The following is a 23654-nucleotide window of genomic DNA, read 5'->3' as shown; positions in this document are numbered from 1 at the left end:
TACTTGGCTCAGACATTTTGTCACAGTCAGTCTCATCAGGATAAGTGGTTTTGAAAATGAATAGCTGACCCAACAGTTTTCTTTAACAGCTATATGTGTGTTTAAAAAACACATACTTAATTGAAATCCTGTGTATAAAATGTTGATTTATTCTTATTTCATTTACTGTATTTTCTATACCTTTTTACAAAGAACACAATCATGTGGATCTGGAACCTATCCTAATGTCAATCAATGGGTGGCAGCACATCATAGGACCCACTCACTAACAGCCAAGTTCAAGTTTAAATGTATTTTCCTGTATACACAGTATATTCAGTTTCTTACTTTCATGAAACTTGGAGATTGGAGACAATACAAACAACAGACAAGCAATGCAAACACAGACGATACATACAATATCAAACATTAATATCAGCATTAGGTGATACGTATATACAAGTATTCATGCAATTGTCTATATGAATGGCTGTCGAGTAGCATTAGGACCTGTATATCTAAACTATCCTTTAATCTTATCCTACGAGTTCCCATGATCCCATACCATTTACTTCAAAAGAGAGGGGATAAAGGGACTTTACAGGATGACTGAATACCATTTGCCTCTCTGTTGTCCTGTGATATGTATATCCTAAACATAAGGGAATGTGTTCCATTGTTACTTTGTGCCATCTTCACCACCCTCAGTAGTGCTTTTTAATCCTAGCATTAGTAGCAACTAAAACAATTTGCACAAAATTGAATTTGCAGGGAAAGTCAACATTTCACTTCATGAAAATATTTACAGCACAAATAGTGTTTTGATTTTAGAAAATGTTGTGCTGTTTACACAGAAAGAAAGATGGTTGGTCCTTGTCTGAAAGTGTTTTCATGTGTTAATTCCTGATGTGTGTGCCTGTCAATGAGTATTTAAATGAAGATTTCTACTGAAAGATAAAAAAAAATATCACCAAACTCATTTCCTATCATATCAAGAAACAGGAAAACTTGGTTGCTAGTTAATGGGGTTATGGCTTTCGATGTAGTGAGCTTCCCTATGGAGAAAACATTGTAGTGTACACAATGGTGTGTTTTGAGGTGTCTTTGTGTGAAAAGCATGAAACAGGTCAACATTTTTTAAAAAGCACTGTGATCTTCTGTGGTGATGTGAACGAGAGGCATAAATAGAATTGATTTTACTGACTGCTAAGGATTACGCACATAACATAGCTGTGAAAAAAAATGCAGGTAAACATGGAAGTATGAACAAGGCTTCAGTGAGCGGTATTCCTTGATTTCCACCCCCCAAAAATAGTCTAAAAACCTAAAAGAATCTTTTTAGTGAGTTTTGTGTTTCACAATTGCAGAATCACAAGCAAAATAAATTTTAGTGTCAGTTTTGTGATACTATATGTAAATTGAACCTTGCTTGTTTCACTCATCACAAACACACCAAGTAAACACACACTAACTGTACTGTATTAAATTAATAATAAACTGCTCAAAAAAATTAAAAAATTAAAGGAACACTTTTTAATCAGAGTACAGCATCAAGTCAGTGAAACTTCTGGGCTATTGATCTGGTCAGTTAAGTAGCAGAGGGAGTTGTTAATCAGTTTCAGCTGCTTTGATGTTAATGAAATTAACAATATGTGCACTCGAGGGGCAACAATGAGACGACCCCCAAAACAGGAATGGTTTAACAGCTGGAGGTCTCTGACAGGTAGTCCAACTTCTCCAGGATGGCACATCAATACGTGCCATTGCCAGAAGGTCTGCTGTGTCTCCCAGCACAGTCTCAGTGGCATGGAGAAGATTCCAGGAGACAGGCAGTTACTCTAGGAGAGCTGGACAGGGTCGTAGAAGGTCCTTAACCCATCAGCAGGACCAGTATCTGCTCCTTGGGCAAGGAGGAATAGGATGAGCACTGTCAGAGCCCTACAAAATGACCTCCAGCTGGCAGGCCACTGGTGTGAATGTCTCTGACCAAACAATAAGAAACAGACTTCATGGGGGTGGCCTGAGGGTTCAACATTCCTCTAGTGTGCTCAATGTCCGGCTCGATTGGCATTTGTCGTATAATACCAGAATTGTCAGGTCCACCACTGGCATCCTGTGCTTTTCACATATGAGAGCAGGTTCATCCTGAGCACATGTGACAGACGTGAAAGGGTCTAGAGAAGCCATGGAGAACATTATGCTGCCTGTAACATCGTTGGTGGTGGTTCAGTGATGGTCTGGGGAGGCATATCCATGGAGGGATGCACAGACCTCTACAGGCTAGACAACAGCACCTTGACTGCCATTAGGTATCAGGATGAAATTCTTGGACCCATCGTCAGATCCTATGCTGGTGCAGTGGGTCCTGGGTGCCTGCAGGTGCACGACAATACTCAGCCTCATGTGGCAAGAGTATGCAGGCAGTTCCTGGAGGATGAAGGAATTGATACCATTGACTGGCCCCCACGCTCACCTGACCTAAATCCAATAGAACACCTCTGGGACATTATGTTTCGGTCCATCCGATGCCGCCAGGTTGCACCTCAGACTGTCCAGAAGCTCAGTGATGCCCTGGTCCAGATCTGGGAGGAGATCCCCCAGGACACCATCCATTCTCTCATTAGGATCATGCCCCGACATTGTCAGATATGCATACAAACACTTGGGGGCCATACAAACTACTGAGTACAATTTTAAATTGCTGCAATGAAGTTTCGGCAAAATGGACTAGCCTGCTGCATCATTTTTTCACTTTGATTTTCGGGGTGTCTTTGAATTCAGCCCTCTGTAGATTGATAATTTTCATTTCCATCAAACGATGTGGCATCCTTTCATTCTTAACACATTACCCAGTATAAATATCCAGCATGATTTGTTTCCCATTGAGATCTAATGTGTTTTCAAAGTGTTCCTTTAATTTTTTTGAGGAAGACTGTAGTACATGAAGACCAAGGATGAATTTCCAAACTGCATACAGTGACTGCTTAAACTTTATTGGTAAATTGATGGTATGGACATTGAGTGGAGGGCAGTGGTTAGTACTGCTGCGATAAAGCAACATGTGACTGGGTTCAAATCCTGCACCAGTCACTGTATGTGAGGAGTTTTCTCCTCCCCGTGTTTGCAATGGTTGTCTTCCTATCTCCCAGACACTTGTTTAGTAGATTGACTGATGGCTGTAAAGCAAACAGGCAGGACTGATAGCAATTCACTTTACTTTGAAGTGAGTTATGTGTGATAGATAATGGATGGATATGTACATGATTCAAAGACTGTAAAATGTTTTTAATTGTTTTTCAGATAAGGGTATAAATAAGTTTTCAGAACCCCTTTATCCAAAGGCAAAGTCATTGGAAATGGGAGCTTATCCTGGCAGTGCTGGATTTAAGGCAGGCAACAACTCTAAATGGGAGACACTGATTCATTAACCCTCTGTGGTCGATAAAGAAAGGTGAATATGTGGAAAAAATCCACCTGTCTACACAAAGAAGATATGAACGCCACACAGATAATGACTAGACTGGAACTTCAAGATGGCAGCACTAGACATAATGCCACCATAATGTACATAAACCTCTTTTTAAATTTTCTTTTCTATTTTAACACTGTACAATTACCACACCAGAATGATCTCACCTTAATGAGAGTCTTTTTCTATATAAATTTACTCCATAGGGCACCAGTAGCTGCACAAGAGTACAAAATTATCATAAAATGCTTGAATCTGATAATTAAAAATGTTTTTGAATTGATTACTTATGACTCATTCATCTGAATCATCAACACTAGCCATTTCTCTCCAAATGTATCATTTTAAATCATAGCCCATGGTGTCTGTTATGCTTGCTGAAGATATAGTTTTGTGGGTAAGAATTAGAAAGTTATTTTTGCTGTAAATTTGTCTTTTTGTGTGCATTCTCTCCTAGAAGGCACTGTATAAATATAGATGAGTCCGAATGGGCCATGTTCCGTGCCTCTATTGTTGAGGCAGCTGACCGGAGCTGTGGCCGTAAGGTGGTCGGTGCCTGTCGTGGCGGCAATCCCCGAACCCGCTGGTGGACACCGGCGGTGAAGGATGCCGTCAAGCTGAAGAAGGAGTCCTACAGGACCCTTTTGTCCTGTGGGACCCCGGAGGCAGCTGATAGGTACCGGCAGGCCAAGCGGAATGCGGCTTTGGTGGTTGCTGAGGCAAAAACTCGGGCGTGGGAGGAGTTTGGGGAGGCCATGGAGAATGACTTTCGGACGGCTTCGAGGAGATTCTGGTCCACCATCCGGCGTCTCAGGAAGGGGAAGCAGTGCAGTGTCAACACTGTATATGGTGGGGATGGTGCGCTGCTGACCTCGACTCGGGATGTTGTGGGTCGGTGGGGGGAGTACTTCGAAGACCTCCTCAATCCCATTAACATGCCTTCCAATGAGGAAGCAGAGCCTGGGGACTCAGAGGTGGACTCCCCCATCTCTGGGACTGAGGTCACCGAGGTGGTCAAAAAACTCCTTGGTGGTAGGGCCCCGGGGGTGGATGAGATACGCCCGGAGTTCCTCAAGGCTCTGGATGTTGTAGGACTGTCTTGGCTGAGACGCCTCTGCAACATCGCATGGACATCAGGGACAGTGCCTCTGGATTGGCAGACCGGGGTGGTGGTCCCCCTCTTTAAGAAGGGGGATCGGAGGGTGTGTTCCAACTACAGAGGGATCACACTCCTCAGCCTCCCTGGAAAAGTCTATTCAGGGGTCCTGGAGAGGAGGGTCCGTCGGATAGTTGAGCCTCGGATTCAGGAGGAACAGTGTGGTTTTCGTCCTGGTCGCGGAACAGTGGACCAGCTTTATACCCTTAGCAGGGTCCTGGAGGGTGCATGGGAGTTTGCCCAACCAGTCTACATGTGTTTTGTGGACTTAGAAAAGGCATTCGACCGTGTCCCTCGGGGAATCCTGTGGGGGGTACTCCGAGAGTATGGGGTACCGGCCCCCCTGATAAGGGCTGTTCAGTCCCTGTACGATCGGTGCCAGAGCTTGGTCCGCATTGCCGGCAGTAAGTCGAACCCGTTTCCAGTGAGAGTTGGACTCCGCCAGGGCTGCCCTTTGTCACCGATTCTGTTCATAACTTTTATGGACAGAATTTCTAGGCGCAGCCAGGGTGTTGAGGGGGTCCAGTTTGGTGGGCTCAGGATTGGGTCACTGCTTTTTGCAGATGATGTTGTCCTGTTTGCTTCATCAGGCTGTGATCTTCAGCTCTCTCTGGATCGGTTCGCAGCCGAGTGTGAAGCGGCTGGGATGAGAATCAGCACCTCCAAATCCGAGACCATGGTCCTCAGCCGGAAAAGGGTGGAGTGTCCTCTCAGGGTTGGTAGCGAGATCCTGCCCCAAGTGGAGGAGTTCAAGTATCTTGGGGTCTTGTTCACGAGTGAGGGAAGAATGGAGCGTGAGATCGACAGGCGGATCGGTGCGGCATCCGCAGTAATGCGGGCATTGCATCGGTCTGTCGTGGTGAAAAAGGAGCTGAGCCGCAAGGCGAAGCTCTCAATTTACCAGTCGATCTATGTTCCTACCCTCACCTATGGTCATGAGCTATGGGTAGTGACCGAAAGAACGAGATCGCGAATACAAGCGGCTGAAATGAGTTTCCTCCGCAGGGTGTCTGGGCTTTCCCTTAAAGATAGGGTGAGAAGCTCAGTCATCCGGGAGGGGCTCAGAGTAGAGCCGCTGCTCCTCCGCATCGAGAGGAGTCAGATGAGGTGGCTCGGGGATCTGATCAGGATGCCTCCTGGACGCCTCCCTGGTGAGGTGTTCCGGGCACGTCCAACCGGGAGGAGGCCTCGGGGAAGACCCAGGACACGCTGGAGGGACTATGTCTCTCGACTGGCCTGGGAACGCCTTGGGATTCTCCCGGAAGAGCTAGAAGAAGTGGCCGGGGAGAGGGAAGTCTGGGCATCTCTGCTCAAGCTGCTGCCCCCGCGACCCGACCTCGGATAAGCGGGAGACAATGGATGGATGGATGGATGGATAATAAATAGCCAAGCTGATAAAATGCAAAAAGAGGCAATGGCTGGTTTACACTGGCTGCCTATACGGTTGCTATTCTGCTTGGTTTCTCATGCATAAACGTAATCTTGTCCAAACACCTGTCATAGCATTTGAAAGAGTCAAGGAGAACATATTTGATACAATCATTCCAATCATTCATTAATCCATCTATTATTGATCTTACGTAATCCATTGTGGGGTAATCAGAGGGCCATGTAGAACCAAGTCCATAGCAGGGCAAGTCACATACACCCCATAAGCATTCACACAGGGCAAGATTAGGAAGATTAAAAGAGCTAACACATATACCCACATATACTACTTTGGGCTATATTAGGAATACCAAAACACATGGGAAAATGTGCAAACTTCACATCAATCGTGACCGGGCTTGGATTTGAAACCAGTCTGCCAGAATTATGAGCTATGTTAGCCACCTGTACAGTCATACCAGTCCAAACTAGTATCAGATATGCTGCATACCTTTTGTATGTGTTGTTTATTTTAATAACTGATTGGAAAGACAGTTGCTATGATAACACAGAAGCCCATGTCACAGATATTTGAGTAAAGGTGAACAAAATGTGTGGAGACCAGTTTAACCTAATGTAAAGGCTGACAGGTTTTAGCTATTTTGACTGGCATTAAGTTATGCCTCAGACAGTCCAGGTCTATCTTATCCAAACAGGCAAAACTTTAACTTTGTGAAGCATAAACATAGTATTGTAGGTGGATGCTATATCGAAATTAATTTGTGTGAGTCACATTGGCTGTGGTTTTCACATCAGGCTTATTTTTTGCTTCTTCTTTGAAAAAAATACCCATTTTTATTAAAATTGAGAACTTCTGATGCATCATCCTGATTGAGACATATATACTCAACTATATACAGACCTGATGCATAAAAAATGGTTTATTCTAATAAAATAAGAACTTTTACAAGAGAGAAAATCATAGTAGTAAACCCAGTGTCACAAAATGGTAAAAAGCATATCAGGGCCTGACAACACACTGGCCGAACCAGGAATTAACTGAATCTCTCTCCCAAAATAGGCCTCACCCCATGCAGCCAGACCCCAAACTCTACTGGCAGGCTTTAGCCTGTCCAAACTCTAAAAATGGGAACAGTCTTCAAAAATATCTTCAGAAAGTATCAAACACACTCTTCAAGGAAAAGGAAACCATAAAAACCTCTGGCTTAAAGGATAAGGCCAATGAAGATCCTGTATAAGAACTTAAGAAATTTGACAATTGAGAGGAGACCATTCAGTCCATCAAGCTCATTTGTTTAGCTAATAGCTATGCTGTCCCAAGGATAACAAAGGAGTTATTTATATTAAACAAAAGAACAAAATTAATAAAGCACAGGAAAATTAAGGTAAAAATAGCAAAAGAAAGGCAAAATGGGTATGCCTAAAAAGCAACCCAAAGCAAACAATTCCACTCCATAAACCAATAGGAAATCCAATAACCAGGAGCAACAAATCACAAAAAACATCCAGTAATACTCACAATAACACTTTACTTCTCAGACTAAAATGCCGCTCTGGAGGGTTTGACTCACTACCTCAGATTGTCATGATGACCCGTCCCCCTAGATTTTCTATTTTAAGGGTACAGGACACATACATTAACACAAAAATAAACATAATATATGCATAACAAATAGTTAATAAAATAATATTCCAAACATAACATTCAAGATGACCATCTATATTACAAATAATAAAATGTACAAACATATTTAACAAACAAGAGACATTTTACATTAAAAGAAAACTTTTCTTGATGAACAAAACCCTGGCAAAACCATAACAATAATCTGATTGAAAATGTGTAAAAGTTATGTGCAATGAATGGATTTTCACTGCAGAATCTGTTGTCTTCTCATTTGGTGAGGTAGATTCATTTTCTATGCTGCTATGTTTCAGGGCTGCATAAAGCCATGAAAAATGCCCATAAAACAGGAAGCCATGAGCAGTTACAGCATATGTAACAGGGGTCCCAGTTACAATCCTGACAAACACTGGCTGTAAGTTTTCATTAAAGCCATATCTTTAAATGATAAGTCAATTCCTTATTCTTATGGGGCATGGACACTGAAATATCGCCTGTTTTAAACATTTAAGTAGATTCATGAACTAGCGTTAACTTTTAAAAATTAGAATCTGACCTTTTCTGCCTGTCTATGAATTATTGTATAATTAAGCTTTACCCCTACCAAGGCATTCTGTCCACCTACACCAACTCATGATTGTTTCTAAGTCATGGGCTTTTATTATGTTACCTGTTTATTCTTTTTGATTTCTTATCATTTACTTCATCTTATGAAGTATCTTGCTGATGTAGAAGAAGGCAGGAAACAAACACAGAAACAGCATCATTGTGTCATAAGGCAGGTCACACCAACATAGTCAGTCTAAAATTAAACTGACATCTACATCTTTGGTATTTGGAAGGAACCGCAGAGAAAAGCCTCATGAACACAGGAAGAAAATAAAGACCCAGGGAAGCATTTGAACCTGAGACGCTTGAGTGGTGAAGTTGCAGTACTGACCATTCCATCAATGCTGGTTTTTTATTTTCTCACTAGAAGAGAAAAGTATCTGCAAGTTTCAAGAGGAATAGGACCTAGTAGAATGAATTTTGTAATAGTGTGAACTTTTAGCTCTTTTGTTGCAAGTCACTTTTAAGGACAAGCAAGTGTATGTAAGGTGCACCACTTAACAACCAAATGCTTGGCAACAGTATTTGTCAGCACATTATGAAAAGTGTTATTTCTTAGTATAACTTACAGTATATTCTGTTTATGGAGTATTATTTCCTGTACTAATATGCCCTCTTTTCACTTTTCAAGGAAAATCTGCGCTTCTTATCTTTGACAAAACAATTTTTTATGCTTATGTGAACACTTACTGACAGTTTGCTATTACCATTTTAATAATGAAAGAAACATTTCAAGATGAAAGGTAACATCTTACTTTCCAGCTTCAAAAACTTAAATACACAGTTTCCTTTTATCTTTTTGTGTGTTTGCATCTTTCTTCCAACTCCCAAGACAAACTTGTATAGCAACCACATCAGATAGCCTTTAGACAAGCGACCCTAATGCTCAAAAGTGGCATCATTTCACCCAAAGTCTAAACGCTGTACATGTCCTAGTGTGCCTTCTTCAGTATTCTTGCTTCTTGCTGTTAGTCAGCAGGAGTTGTTTAAATCAGCTACAATGATAGCTAGTTAAATAAATAAATGTAACAGACTTTTCTCTTGAAGAAATCCATGCTGCATTATATGCTTAAAAGTTAAAATAGTTATATTGATTCACTTATGTTCAAAGTTTATACAGTAACTAGACATTAAGCCCGTTACAATAATGGGCGCTAGAACAGTAGTGCATTCTCTGAGAATTTTCTTTATGCTCATTTTCCTGTTCCTCTATAGATCTATTTGCTTTTCTGAGTCTTTCTCTTTTAGCGTTTTTCTGACGCTCATTATCTTTTTCTTCTTTTTTGGGTGGCATGTTGTTAGTAGATAGTCACAGTAATATAGGTTTGTACGTCCGTAATATTTTCTGTTACAGTAATACTGGCTTGTATGTGGCTGTAATATGCGTCACTGTATTATGTGCCTTTAATTTTCCCTCGCAATAATACTGGTTTGTATTTCTGTAAAATGCCTGTAATTTTCTCTGACAGTAATACTGGCTTTGATATCGTAATATGCGTTTAATTTTCTGTCACAACAGTGGGCAATCAGCAGATTCTCCCCAGCAACTGATGTAATGTGTGGCGTGTAGTTGATAATCGTGCCATCTCTCCAGCAAGTACTGTGCAGTTCCCCAGAAAGTATTTTAATCTGTGCTGGCGTGCAGCTGATTATTGTTTGTGTGGCGTCTCCCCAGCAACGTATTGTATGTGCGCAAAAATAAATCTACTTTTAAAAGTCATCCTATTGTAATATCATGAAAATTCGTATATTTAGGAAAACCCCTTCAACGACTGACACTTTACACTTTACCGGGCCAAGCTTCTTAATCGCAAATCTGACATCCTCAGAGTGAACACTTGCACAACCACAAACACTAGTCCCATCTCTTTGGGGAAGCTGGTCTCCGCATCTCAGTACCCGATTGGATTTTTCGTGCCTTTTGTTTTAAGTCTTACCTCATTTCCCGAAATCCGATTGGATCGGCCGCGCGATAGGTCCCGCCCTCTCTGTCTTGTGTGACACGTCACGCGGCCTTTGAAGCATCTGCTAGAGGCCGGTGACTCTGCCACTCATTCTGCCCTTCCCTGTACTTCCGCAAGTACTGTGCAGTTCCCCAGCAAGTATTTTAATCTGTGCTGGCGTGCAGCTGATTATTGTATGTGTGCCGTCTCCCCAGCAACGGATTTTATGTGTGCGGCCGCAAGTTCCCAATCAGCACTCTCCCCAGCAATGATGTCCTTTATTAAAGAGTGCCCCGCGCATGCGCACTTCACCAGAAGACACACGCGGACACATGGACGCACACAGGGATTTTATTAAAGAGGATGCTGCTACACACGTGTTTGCATTAGTGATGAATTTGTCTCCATTAAGGAAGTCATTTTTCACTCATTCATTTTCTAATCTTCTTATTTTGTGGATGTGGATGAATTAGATTTCATTGTCCAATGTGTTTTTTGTGTTTTAAAAGTCTATTATTAGGGAATTCATTTATTTTAACATTGTTTCATTTGTGTTTTCATACTATGCTGATCCATTGATAATGTGCTGGGTACAAATAATATCTTAGTTACACATGCAGTCATTGTCAGAAGCACTTTACAATTCAAACAAAAAGGTTTTTCAACCACAACCCCAAAGACATCCAAATTGAGTTAACTGGTAATTCCAGCTTGCCCTGCTCTGGGTGAGCGCAATTGACTGCTGATTTGTTTGGAAATTGTGAGAACCGGTCCGAATACCATCAGACAGAGACCACGTCTTTATAAAAGCACACGTTTATTTCTAATAAGTCCCACACAGAACACAGTGCTCCCGCACCAAACACTTAATATGGGCCTTTCTCTCCCTGTCCGTGGGCCGCCTTTCGTCTCTTCACGGGAGCTTCGTCCTGCTCCCACTCCCGACTCTAGCTCTCTGAATGTAGGGAGGTGGCCCCTTTTATTCCCACCCGGATGTGCTCCAGGTGCCTGATGACACTCTTCCGGCAGCACTTCCTGGTGTGGCGGAAGTGCTGCCCTTGCACCCAGAAGCACTCCGGGTGTCCCTGGAAGGATCTTTCTCCACCTTCCCAGGTGTGGCGGAAGTGCATGTTTCCCGGGCTCCATGAGGCTCGGGGCGCCTCCTGGCGGTGGCCACAGGCCCCAATGGGCTTGAGCCTCCTTGCTCCTTTCCTGTGGTCCCTTCAACATCCAGGGTGGTTGCCCCCTCGTGGCCCAGGGGACGTATAAGGCACCTCCCAGTCCTTCCAGGCGTCCCAGCTGGGTCTGTCCCCCAGCCTCCTATGACAAAATAAATGCTGTAGTCTCCTGCAACCTTTAAGCGGGTTTAAGAATGTTATGTCATGTTAACTCCATTGTCATATTTGAAAATGATATTGGTGCTGCATTGTTCTTAAGTTTCTTAAAAGTGTAGACTTCCATTTAGAATTTTCAATGGAACTGGAAACTGATATGAAACATTTAGATGTATAAAAAAACCTATGAGAATCCTGAATTAGAAATGTAAAGCATTTTGCAACATACATCTTGTCAAGCTGCAAACCTGAAGAACGGTGGTGTGCTAGTCAAGGACAGTTGGACACTTTAACCTCTAATCACATATCATATATTCAGGTAGAAAAACACCGGACCAAATTAGAGTCACAAGTCAACTAAAGATGTTTGGTACATCTCAGGTAAGCAAAGTAGCCAAAGGGATGTTACAAGGAATTACAGAAAATCTTTAGACTCCACCCAGACAGTGTCAGGCCCAAGTGGCTCAAATGTGTTAGCCAACCTGCAATAAATTTGTCATTAATCACTACGTTCAATAAAAACAAAGTCAACAAAATCAAAAAGGAAAATGCTTACATTTGAAAGAAATCCAAAACATGGTTACATCATGTAAACTGAAAGTCCAAAAAGGCTTTATTGATATGGGGTCAACAATCTTTAGCAAAGCCATTATAAATACACCAACAGGACCATCAAGCTGAGGCCAAAATATGATTCAGCCACTGTGAGGGCAATGCCATGATTTAAGATGAAATGTTAGCTCAAAAAATGGGCTAAATTATAGGGCAGTATTCAAGTCACTAGTAGCAAGAAAGCTTGTTTTCTTGAAACAATAACTCTTTTGCTTTTTCATTATTATGGCATATTTCAATATTGTAAAGGGAAACACACTTAGCTGTGCTGTTGATTTTCATGTCTTCCGCTTTCACCACTGCTAATTATTGCTCAGCCTCTTTCTGCCCTTGTATCTTTTTTGTTCCTACTCTGAACTTTATTCTAACTTTATGACATTAATGCATTTCTGCCCTTCTATAAAACATGCTAAGATCTGTCACCATTATTACATGTACACATTGCTGTAAGGCCATTGAGAACCAAACAAATGAACAGTACTAACAGTGACGACCATTTCATGACAATTGCTACCTCAGTGTGCTTTGCACATACAGAACAATATCTTACAAAGATACTCGTAGTTTTCAGTTAGGAATTGATTTCTACATTTCAGCTGCATGACAACCAAGTTGTGATATTAAACCATGGAAAACTCTATCTTTGTGTCCGCATTCATTGCATAATGAACCAGTTTGATTAAGTTCAGGTTGAATGCTTATCCCGGAACCACTGAATAAAATGTTGGAACCAACCTAGATGGGACAGCAGTCAGTACTGGGCACATTCACACACATGTGCACAGTCCCTCAGGAACTAAACTGCACATTTTTAGGATGTTATAGGAACCCTTCAGTACTTGATGAGTACCCAATACACATACAGGAGGAATGCAGACTTCACAGTGTACAGCAGTGTGCAGAACACTAAAGTATATTCTGATTGTTCAAATACAATATTTGGAATATTGACATTAATTCCAGTTTCTGTTATGCCAGTCGCAAATCCTCAAAGTTGCTCACCTGGTCTGCAGCACAGCCAACCTCTTCATATTGTCTGATGGCATAGTGAAATTTTGAGCACTCAAAACAATTTACTAAAAATAGACAAGGCCATGTGCGTATTTTTGAGAAAGTGGAACAAGAATTGTTTTCCAGAATACTGAAGTATTGCTATCTTAAACACAACCCAGAGAGAGAATCATAAGTCAACAATAGAATTAGCACATGTCATTACCAAAAGTACAAGAATATCTCCAGAATCAAACTGCACAGACTACAAATGGAGAAGTAGGAAGCCTTGAGTTCTTAATCAGAATACCAAACACTATGAGTTAGTGACTTACACTGTTCAAAGTTTAAATCCGTAATTTTGGACAGAGAGCTGAAGCATTTCACCAGGTTAAGCCTTTGTGCTACAAAGTGCCCCTTGGGAGATTTTACTTTTTAAATATGCAGAGCATTTTAGCAAATTATCTACAAAAGGCTAAGAACCTAAAATGGTGGTATGACAGACTTAAAATTGATGATAATAATAAAGTCTTTCTCAAATTAAAAAAATTAGTCCAAACACACATGCAGTAATGTATGTGTCATAAATACCTCTTGTGATGCTTCTGGCCACATCTTCAGTGATTTTCCTGGATTCCTCAAATGTTTTGGGTGTTTCAATGTTATACACTGTTCTCTGGGTAACCCAGCTGAGGTTGATCAAGTCTCAGCTTGTGCTCAGATAGCAATTAGGCTAATTCACTCCCAGGTCTGTCCTGTCTTTATCCACAGCCAACTAGAGGCATTCTCTGCTACTTCACTGGTGTTGCTGATGGCTCTTCTCTTCCACTCTCCTTCAATGACCAATGACTCAAGGGCTCTGGCCAAGGATATGCCTGTGATACTAATCCTAATTGTAGGCACATTGCTCTAACCACCTTACCAGCAGTCGCGGCCCAGTCATTCATACCTGGTGACTTTTCTCTCGAAAGCCTCATCCATACTATCTTCCTATGGGACCATCAATTCCAGTAGAACAATTTGTTTGGTAACTTCGGAGATGAAAACAATACCTGGCCTCAAAGTATTGGCTGCAATGTGCTGGGAGAACTTCAGCTGTCTCTCCAGATCCACCATCAGTAGGCAGACCCTTATAGAGGCCAATATTCCCACAGGTCTTTCTCCTGGGGATTCAACTGCTCACCAATTTTAATGAAGATAGTGACCTGTTTAGAATGACTGACTTATTTAGTTCACTTCATCCCGTCGCTGATGGCTCCTGTCACAACCTTCAGGACTTGATCTTGGATACTAGTGTCTTCTCCTTAATAATACTTTGAGAATGTTCACAAGAGGAAAACATATATCTAGACAAAAATATTTTTTTCAGCATGATGACTGAGGTTTACCAATTTTGTTCAGTTCTTCTGTGAAATATAGTGTGCAGCATGTTGCTTTAAAAATAATGATTTTTTAGAAGTGCATTAATGGAATGATAACCTTCCACTAGAAGTAGCATGATAGCACTGGGAAAAGGACTGCTGCTTCATGGATCAGGTGCCATGGGTTCAAGTTCTGCAGCTGGGCATTGTCTGTGTGAACATTTTGCATTCTCCCTGTGTTTGTATGGTTTGGTTAATTGGTGACTTCAGACTGGTGACAGTGTGTGCATGTACCATACATGGGCCCTGTGTTTGTATGGTTTCGTTAATTGGTGACTTCAAAGTGGCCGCAGTGTGTGCATGCTTATACCATGCATGGGCCCTTTGAAGGACTGGTGCCTCATCAAGTGCTGGCACCAGCCTTGTGCCCAGTGCTGACGTGATAGATTTCAGCCCCCTGCAATCTGTAACTGGATAAAGCTAGATTGAAAATGTAATATTATCTTCCACTTCAGACTCATTACACATAAGTCAAGTGGTGCTTGAACAAGTTTGTGTTTTAAGGCTTTTCAACAGGTTTATTTTTAAAGGGGTGTTATGAATGCATGTGCATTTCTTTTTAAATGAATTCTTTAGTCTTTCACTGAAGAAATGTGACATCATCCTGTAAAAGTTAAAACAATTCTATAATTAAAAGTGTTAGATATGTTTGAGACTGAAGAGCTTTCTTTGTAGCTGTCACAGCAGGTTGCAATGGACACAACAGTGAGCTTTATTTGCTAAAAGAAAACGTGTAGAGAGACATACAAGCAAGTCATGGATACATTTAATAAATACAAATATCTCAGTATTTTTTCCTTGATTGAAATTCTTGGATTTAATTATTGGCTGATTTTTTATAGACATCCCTTGCTTTATTCATTTCCATTTTTGCTCATATGGTTTCTTAAATTATAAAACCACTTTGTATTCCCTGAGGATATTTTTCAAGCCTTAATTAAGTTTCCCTGATGATGCATGTCAATAAACTTTTGATGTTACTCATTGATGCCATGTGAGGCTATTCCAGTAAGCTTTCCTGCTGCAAGATGAATTACAGCGGCATACTTTTATGGACCTTGAAAGCTCTGAAATGGATGGAGAAATCAATAGGGTTTGGAGATATTTTAAGTGACCCTCTTTCTGCTTTCTTGTATTGTGCTTTTGACAAGGGCATTGTTTCATGCTATGTTTCTAACAAAAATGAAGATGAACGTTTCTACAAAAACTAAACTATCTAAACTAAGGCATGGTGTAATGATATCAGTTAATTGGTAAGTATAATACTTATACTGAATTGGACAAAGTGATTAGGCCCTTGAGACACACTCTAAAGGCTTATTGTATATTTATTTCTGTCACTACTTGTAATTATGTTAAGCTGTTATTGATCCTAGGTATCCATTTTCATTGTCTATTCTTATGAAGAGTTTCAACATCTGCAATTGTCTGAAGTAGATTGTAGTACTTAAATCATTCTTTCTCATTAATGCAATGAGAGGGACTTGTATAATGTACTGTTGTGTATATTACGAACACTATGCAACACATTATATATTGAAAATAAAAATATGTATACAGTATCCTTTGTAGAATATCTTGCTTGCAAAGTTTAACTGATTTCTATGCATACATTTAACATAAGCTTAGAAATTTGAAGATGATGTCAGAGAATGAATCAGGAGGACAGTGTAGGCAGCCCAGGGAGGAGGCGAACAGCCATTTAGTCTGACCTTTCCCAATGGTCATGGAATCAGAAAGTGATTACTGGGCAACATAGTTCTAGGAGGCTTAGTGCGATCATACAGTACAGCAAAAGTCCCTTTAAAATGTTGATGGTTAGAAATCCATGCACTATCTTATGTTGATATTTTGTTTTTATGATAATTAAGCAGCCCATTGTTGTCATCCTCTGTACCTTTCCTTTCAATTCTGGGTGTACTGTACTTCAAGGCTTATTTTAGGTCTGTCAAATGAATACACATTCTGGTGGCTTTAATGCATGACTGGGTGGAGACCTGTGAAACTACTATATATATGCTCACTTCTGAACTTCATAGAGCATCTTATTACAAAAATGTATCTTCCTACATGGTTTAGAAATGTGTGTTAATTTTCCATCCATCCATCCATCCATCCATCCATCCATCCATCCATCCATCCATCCATCCATCCATCCATCCATCCATCACTGAATCCACTTATAATTCAAATCCGGGTTGCACTGGAGGTTATCCTGTCAGCGGAATGCAAGAATTAACTGTGGAAGGGGTGGTAATTCCGCATAATTCTCGATAATTAATTTTTGACATATATTTATCTCAGCAAGTCCTGAACGCTAGCATGCAGCCATTCAGACTATCAAAATATTCTTTACATCACAGAAACTTTGAAATGAAAAATGGAGGGAATTTGTTGAAGAAGGGAATATCAAAACTAATGGGTGCTTTCTGATCTGCAAGGTTCTGTGGGGTTTAGCTGTGCTATAATAGTCATAGTAAAGGTTTAACTGACCAAAAAACAAACAATATTGATCTACACGATCAAATATCCAAACAAGCTATAACAATTTCAAGAACTTTCAACAGGTATACATAATAACATAAGAAAACATACAAAATGACAAATCAGATGAGACCATCAAGCTTGTTTGGTTACTATAAAAGTTAGGTAGTCCCTATATTCTTTTTAGAGGTTGTTTTCTGATTTCCAATTTTGTTCAATATTTCTTTTGCTTATGTATAGTATATCACTAGTCATACATGTTGTTGTGGAGAAACAGACGCAGGCAAGAAACCAATCTCTCCATTCAGTATTTATGTTTAAGGAGAGTAATGTGCCGTTAAACATTTCACTGACTTTATCACCTGCACAGGTTGCTCCCTTTTGAAAGACAAACCGATGTGGTGAAGTAAGCTGGTTCATAATCTCTCCTATAAGTTATTCTTTTTCACTGCTTTGAACCAATGATATAGTATGTTTAACTAAACCGGTGAAAAGTCCAGGGGTGGTGATGGTGGGGGGGGGGGGGGGGGGGGTTTGGGGCTACCTTTATGGTTTATACTAACAGCAGAGTTAGTGTGCTGAAAAGAGGCCAGATGTAAACCTGTCTGCCATAACTTCACACTTTTGGTGCCCCTTTTGGAGTTATTATTCATTTCTGCATATCTTTTTTAAGATTTCCAGCTATTTGGAAATGTATTTTTTCATTTGGGAGTTTTTGTATTATTTATTTTTGCAATGCATTCGGATGCAAGACACATGATTTTGAGTAATGCATCTTGTGATCCAGTGTTGTGTGTCATGTTACTGTGATTGTCGTGTTTATACGCTCATAGGACATCCACTATGAATATGGCCCCAGTTCCAATTGTTGGCTAACAAAAGCAATACATTATTAATGTGTTTTGTATTATTATTATTATTATTATTTATTTAGTTAGTTTATTTAGTTATTATTTTTAAGCTGTTTAATTTTTTTAGTGTACCAGCCTTGTAATGGTTGTAATCATTTTGCTCTGACAAATAATACAATACTCTATAACCTTCTCAGAATAAGGCTTTGACTCCAAAATTCAGTTTCAGGCTTCAAATGAGGCCTAAAAATCAAGATCGGTCTTTCCACAAGTGCAAATAAGGCTTTGGCTAATACAGACTATGAAAGGGGAAAAAGGCCCAAAAATTCTTAAAAACAACCATCAAACCTCAGCCCACAATAACAAAACATATAAACTTCAATAATTTCAAAGTTTTATTAACAAAGTAAATTCAAACACTAAAGCAAAAGAGAGCAAATATATGCCAACAAAGGCAACTTACAAAAGCACCAAAAAACTATCTAAGATCTAATATTCATAAACCTTTAACCAGAGGCAAAAATCCAAAAACAGAAAAAGACAAAAGCGAGCACATGAAAAATCTCTCAAAATGCACAACCCTATTCAAAATTCAAAAAGACATTTTCACACCTAATATATCTCAAGGAACCCAAACCATCTTTCCGTGAATAATCAGGGCTCCTCAGCTGTGACACCAGGTAGACCCACCCCTGAAACTTCCCCCACAAGGCAACAGGTATATCAGAATAAACATAACTGAAAAATACAACAAAATCAATTATCAAAGCAATACTTATCAAAATAAAAAACATAATCAGTAATATTTACAAAGTGATAAATAGACAAACATACTGACATTAATCGAAAAGAAAACAAACTTGATAATGTTCTGGCTATAGCATACCACTCGTGAAAGGTCTGCTAAGTAGAAATGAGTTAAATTGACTGGTATATTTATCCAGATTTTCCCATGTAATAATAATTAGTTTTTTGAGCATCAATACTATTGGTATATTGTAATTTTCATTATTTTGTTCTTTATTTTCTAATATAAAACAGGCAGTCCAAATTACATGGGTCTTGCAATGCTGCACCACATATTAATTGGGCTTTTTCATTTTTTATAGCCACATCAGCCAATGTGAATCCACATTACTGGGGACTGCCCTTAGCCCAGTAAAGGCTGAGTAAAACCCACAGTCCCTTACAGTTCATTAAATGCATTGTGTTGGTGGTGAATTGTACTCTTTTGACTGTTGTGAATTACTGGATTTTTGAGTCCTTTGGTCTGTCATTTTGGCCACCCTTTTAATTTCATATTGAGACATTGTTAGCTTTTAGGATTGCCAACTTTGGTAACACTTTAGTTTAGATACTGATTTACTATTATGTAACCTCAACATGCACTTGTTTTGGGTCCTGTGAATACTTGATATTAACAAGTTATAAGGTTTCTAAACTCTTTTGGGAATCTCCCCAATGGGACAACATGCCGAAGTGTGTCCTGAAATGCGATCGCCGTGCCTGTGGAAGACAGTTTATCAGTTGCCAGGGCAACCGCAGGCTCCCAGTTCTGTAGTGGCTCTCAGCTAAAGTACTGTATATCCGAGCTGACCCTGATGGGTGATTCAAAGAACATTATATATGCAGGGAACAGTATAACTTAGCCACTAACCTGGCCACAACCCTGTGTCTTTGCTGTGTCTGTGTTTAGGAGAATGGTAGATCCCGCTACAATAAATAACTGCTGTTCCTGAATAAAGTTGGTTTTGCTAAAGTACTGAGACTCAGCCTCATGTTTTGGGGTGCAAGACAGGGACTTGCCACAAAGTAATTTTACCCTCATGTCAATATGCCACAGTGCACACAGATAGATAACATACTGTATCATCTTATGCTTTGTGTTATGTAGACCAAAAGAAGCCTTTGTTACTTTAGAGTAAACAAGTTACAGATACATTTTTGCAATAGCTAAACAAAAGTGTTAACTAACTTTTTTATAAAGATGCCATGATTGCCAAACTTAGCCGGGGTTTCGCACTCTAGTGGGCATTTTGAGTATTCTTGGGATTTTGTGTATTAGCTCTCTAGTTCATCATACTGTTGCATATATTTTAAACAAACTGTAAGATGATAAAATTCCATATTTTAAGTGATGGCCTAACTTTGCAGACTTTGTATTTTACAAGAAATTATTGTATTTTCTGCATCCATGTGTTTAATCAAATTAGGAAATTCTTGATACAGTATTATACAACAGTTATGCAACACATTGAATTCCATTACACTGCGGAACACATGACACACATTTTCTGGATATTTAGGTCAAAAGGAACAATGTACTGTAAATGGGATGTGTGACTTAAATAATTGCTTTAAAGATGTGCTTGAGCCATAACTACTGTACAAACCTCTGTGAACTGCAATGAGCCATTGCTAATAGTGACTATAACTTTTAGTTAGATTTTTAAATGCAGCTGGGAATCCACAGGATTATTCTTTTTTTATTACTATTATTATTATTTAATTTATAACATTTGAAATACAAATGATTATATATTTTTTGTTTTTTCATTTGCTCAAGATCACATAGTGTCAGTAGCAGGATTTGAACCCACAGCCTCAGGGTTTGAATTCCAAAGCTTTAACTACTTCGCTACATTGCCTGCTCAGGATGGGGTGCAGCACATATCTTGAGGAGGTTAGGCTACTGCCAATGCCTTTATAAGCAGCACTGTGAATCAAGCTCCACTTTTCTCCATTGCCTGGCCTGTCTGAGTCAACCATCAGTGGAAATTGTTATCCCGATGCTGCAGTCCCTTATTATCTACATCCCTTTTCTGTAATTTTCTTGCATGCTTATGGCTATACAGCCTAAATAGGTGCTCTGAATATGGAAATAACAGCAATGCTTGAATTTTGAAGCTACTGAGATATTTCACAATCCTTTTTGTTAAATGTTTTATACTGAAGTAATTCCCTTTGATTTATGAGCATCTTGGACATAGTTATCTGTTACTTTCATTTTGGGCACAGACAGCTCACAGAGTGGTGACAGTTGCATGGTTTGCACACAAAGTGAGCGATCATGCAGTGTGATCTGTTCTACCAAGAGAGAGAATAACAGAAAGGGTCCCAAGCAGCACTCATGCGGATAAAAAACATCCTGTGCTTGTCCAAAATCCTGCCAGACAATGGGCAATTTCTGCACTCATGTTTGCTTAGGGAAATGATACAATCCCACATATAGATTTTGAACCTGTAATCTGAAAACAAATCAGCTAATGTTCTCTCTCAATAAAACCACAAATCATCAGTTTGATCAACCAGTAGATCTATAACATGTGGAAGTATGCTACAATGTATAGATACACTGTATATAAATTGACTGGGTATATAAAAGGGTTTGTAATAATGTGCAATGAATTGTAGTCCAAGACAGAAGTGGTGTCTGCCTTGTGATTAGTGTTAATGAACCTACTGTGCCCCTGTAATGATTGAAAACAAAACAGATATAGATGGCTATGAACTCCAAAATAAAGACATTGAGTAGTTTTTTCCAGGCATTTGATGCGGCTGTGTTTTCATTGTTCTTGATGTTTAATGTGTTCAGTGTGCTTCATACTGTATATTACCACTGAAAAGTTACTGACAAAAACATAAAGATAGAAGTAATTAACAAATGGAAGAAATAAAATAAGACACATCCCAGGGAGGGCACCTCAGCTCAATCCTAACAGTCTAATCTTTGTTAAATTTACCTGATCTGCCCACATTAGCAGTATGTCACCTTTCAGGAAGGCCGTAACAAAATTGACAACATTGACAACTAAATCCTCCTTGACTGTAAAATTGAGAAATCTGTCATTTTTAGTTTTAATCTGACTGAAGTGTAAACTCATCTTTGGTTCTGAACCTCAAATTGGGCAGTATGGTCACATCATAAGAAAAAGTGGCCTGCTAATGACCACCATTGAGCTCCGAAAGACAGAGAAAGGAGAATCAGCTGACTGGCTCGGTGGTTGTCATCATGGAATATGCTGTACGCCTGCACCTAGAATTGAAAGATTGTGTCAGTGGTAAACCTTTATTCATTCACCCACAAATTGTTGGACACAACTAACTGAATGCTTTTAGCTCTGTAGATAACAGCATATCAAGTTACTTTGTAGATCAATCAAAAGTATAATTTAAAGATAAATGATAATTCAATATGTCATAAAGTACAGAAAAAATAACTTAGAAGGGTCTAGGTGAGTAAACATGAACAGATCATATACTGAAAGTACAAGTATTTGAAACTGGATTAGAACAGCTAGATCCAAGACTCATATAGAGCATAAAGTTTAATGCACACCAATTAAAATTTTAAAATAAAAAGCTGAGTTTTTATGCATGGTTTGTTTGGGAGCATTAATAATGTTTCACTCACAGACCAAGAGGGAAAGAGAGAGACAGAGAAAGAGACTGGTAGTCATAAAGCTGAATGAGTATTTCCCATATCCATGGCCTTTATCATGGGTGTTGGGGAAAATAAATGCTGCTATTAGAGGACTATCAGTTTTTACAGTTCTTCTTCTTCTTTCGGCTGCTGCCATAGTGGACCATCTTCTTCCATATCTTTCTGTCCTCTGCATCTTGTTTTGTTACACCCATCACCTGCATGTCCTCTCTCACCACATCCGTAAACCTTCTCTTAGGCCTTCCTCTTTTCCTCTTCCCTGGCAGCTCTATCAGTTTTTACAGTAAACTGTGTTAAAGATTTATGTGTTCATTGCACTTGGGCTAATTGCAGCAGAATTTTGAAGTTCATGTAATCTGTTGAGACTTAAAGAACAAGGTCAATCATATACTGAATTCAATCAAGAGGTGATGATGGGGAATCTGTAAGTTTGGTAAAGATCGTTAACATTTACTGTAACTCTCACGTAAATTGATCTTGTTATCTCATTGTCTTCCACTTTATAAATCCAGTGCCTGAACGTTAACGTCCAGTGTGTTTTTAGAAATACTTTCTACATTTCAAATCTGACACATTTGTAGATCCTTTTTTTATAATCCAAAAAAGACTTATGTTTAAAGAACAGTTGATTGATCACAGTCAAAAAAATGTTCAAGCTAACTTGGGCTTGAATTGAATTTCCAAGGAAGAGTATTTCATTAGTGTCAACATTACGGTAAATTGGTAGAAACATGTCACCAGTCTACTTGAACTCCTAATTTAGTTATAACACAACTGGTCTAGACATGCTAAGCAAAATGCTGGTAAATGCGCATGCAAAATGTAATGACAATTAAGTGAGTCCATCGATGCATGAATCTTTAATTTTTTTACTTGCAGGATACAGAAACAAAGAAAACCAACAACACAGTAGAGAGAATGCCATCTCCTTCTCTCGATGTGTTCCCTCCAGAGGAAGAAGATAACCCTTATGAATTCTTGGCGACAGCTGTTACGAGGAAACCTTGCTCCCTTGACATTTCCCGCTTGTCATCTGCCAAACCAGGTAAGCAAAAATAAATCTATTTGCAATTCAAGACTAGTTTACCTATTTAGAAAAATCTGCAATTTGAAAATTAAGCAATGTTTGAATTGCTAGCCAACAGTCTTCAAAAAGTGCTACCGCAATTTTAAATTTCTATCAATTATAATTCCCCATGGGAAAAAAAACAACATTTTTGACCTTGATAACAATATTATGGCCTTTTTTTTTTCCTGCTAAAAGCTGTTCATACTCTTGGCCTGATTATACCTCCAATGGCCCAGTTCCCTTGTGAATTCCAGATGTTCATGGTTCTGCTCTGTTAGCC

The 23654-nt window shown here is 39.6% G+C and overlaps 1 protein-coding gene across 4 annotated transcripts in view; it reads left to right on the top strand.

The window, feature by feature from the left end:
• Window positions 1-23654, top strand: part of anks1b (ankyrin repeat and sterile alpha motif domain containing 1B) — a 1280504-nt gene that overhangs the window by 695116 nt on the left and 561734 nt on the right. For all 4 annotated transcript variants that reach the window (XM_028816795.2, XM_051924626.1, XM_051924632.1 and 1 more), the window contains one exon: window positions 23185-23350. In XM_028816795.2, the coding sequence (XP_028672628.2) occupies window positions 23185-23350 (166 nt within the window). The remainder of the gene's footprint in view (window positions 1-23184; window positions 23351-23654) is intronic.

Source organism: Erpetoichthys calabaricus, chromosome 1, assembly GCF_900747795.2.
Source record: "Erpetoichthys calabaricus chromosome 1, fErpCal1.3, whole genome shotgun sequence".
In the NCBI taxonomy this organism is placed as follows: Eukaryota; Metazoa; Chordata; class Cladistia; order Polypteriformes; family Polypteridae; genus Erpetoichthys; species Erpetoichthys calabaricus.
Note: the sequence above shows the minus strand (reverse complement) of the source record. Positions and strands in the feature narration are given on the sequence as shown.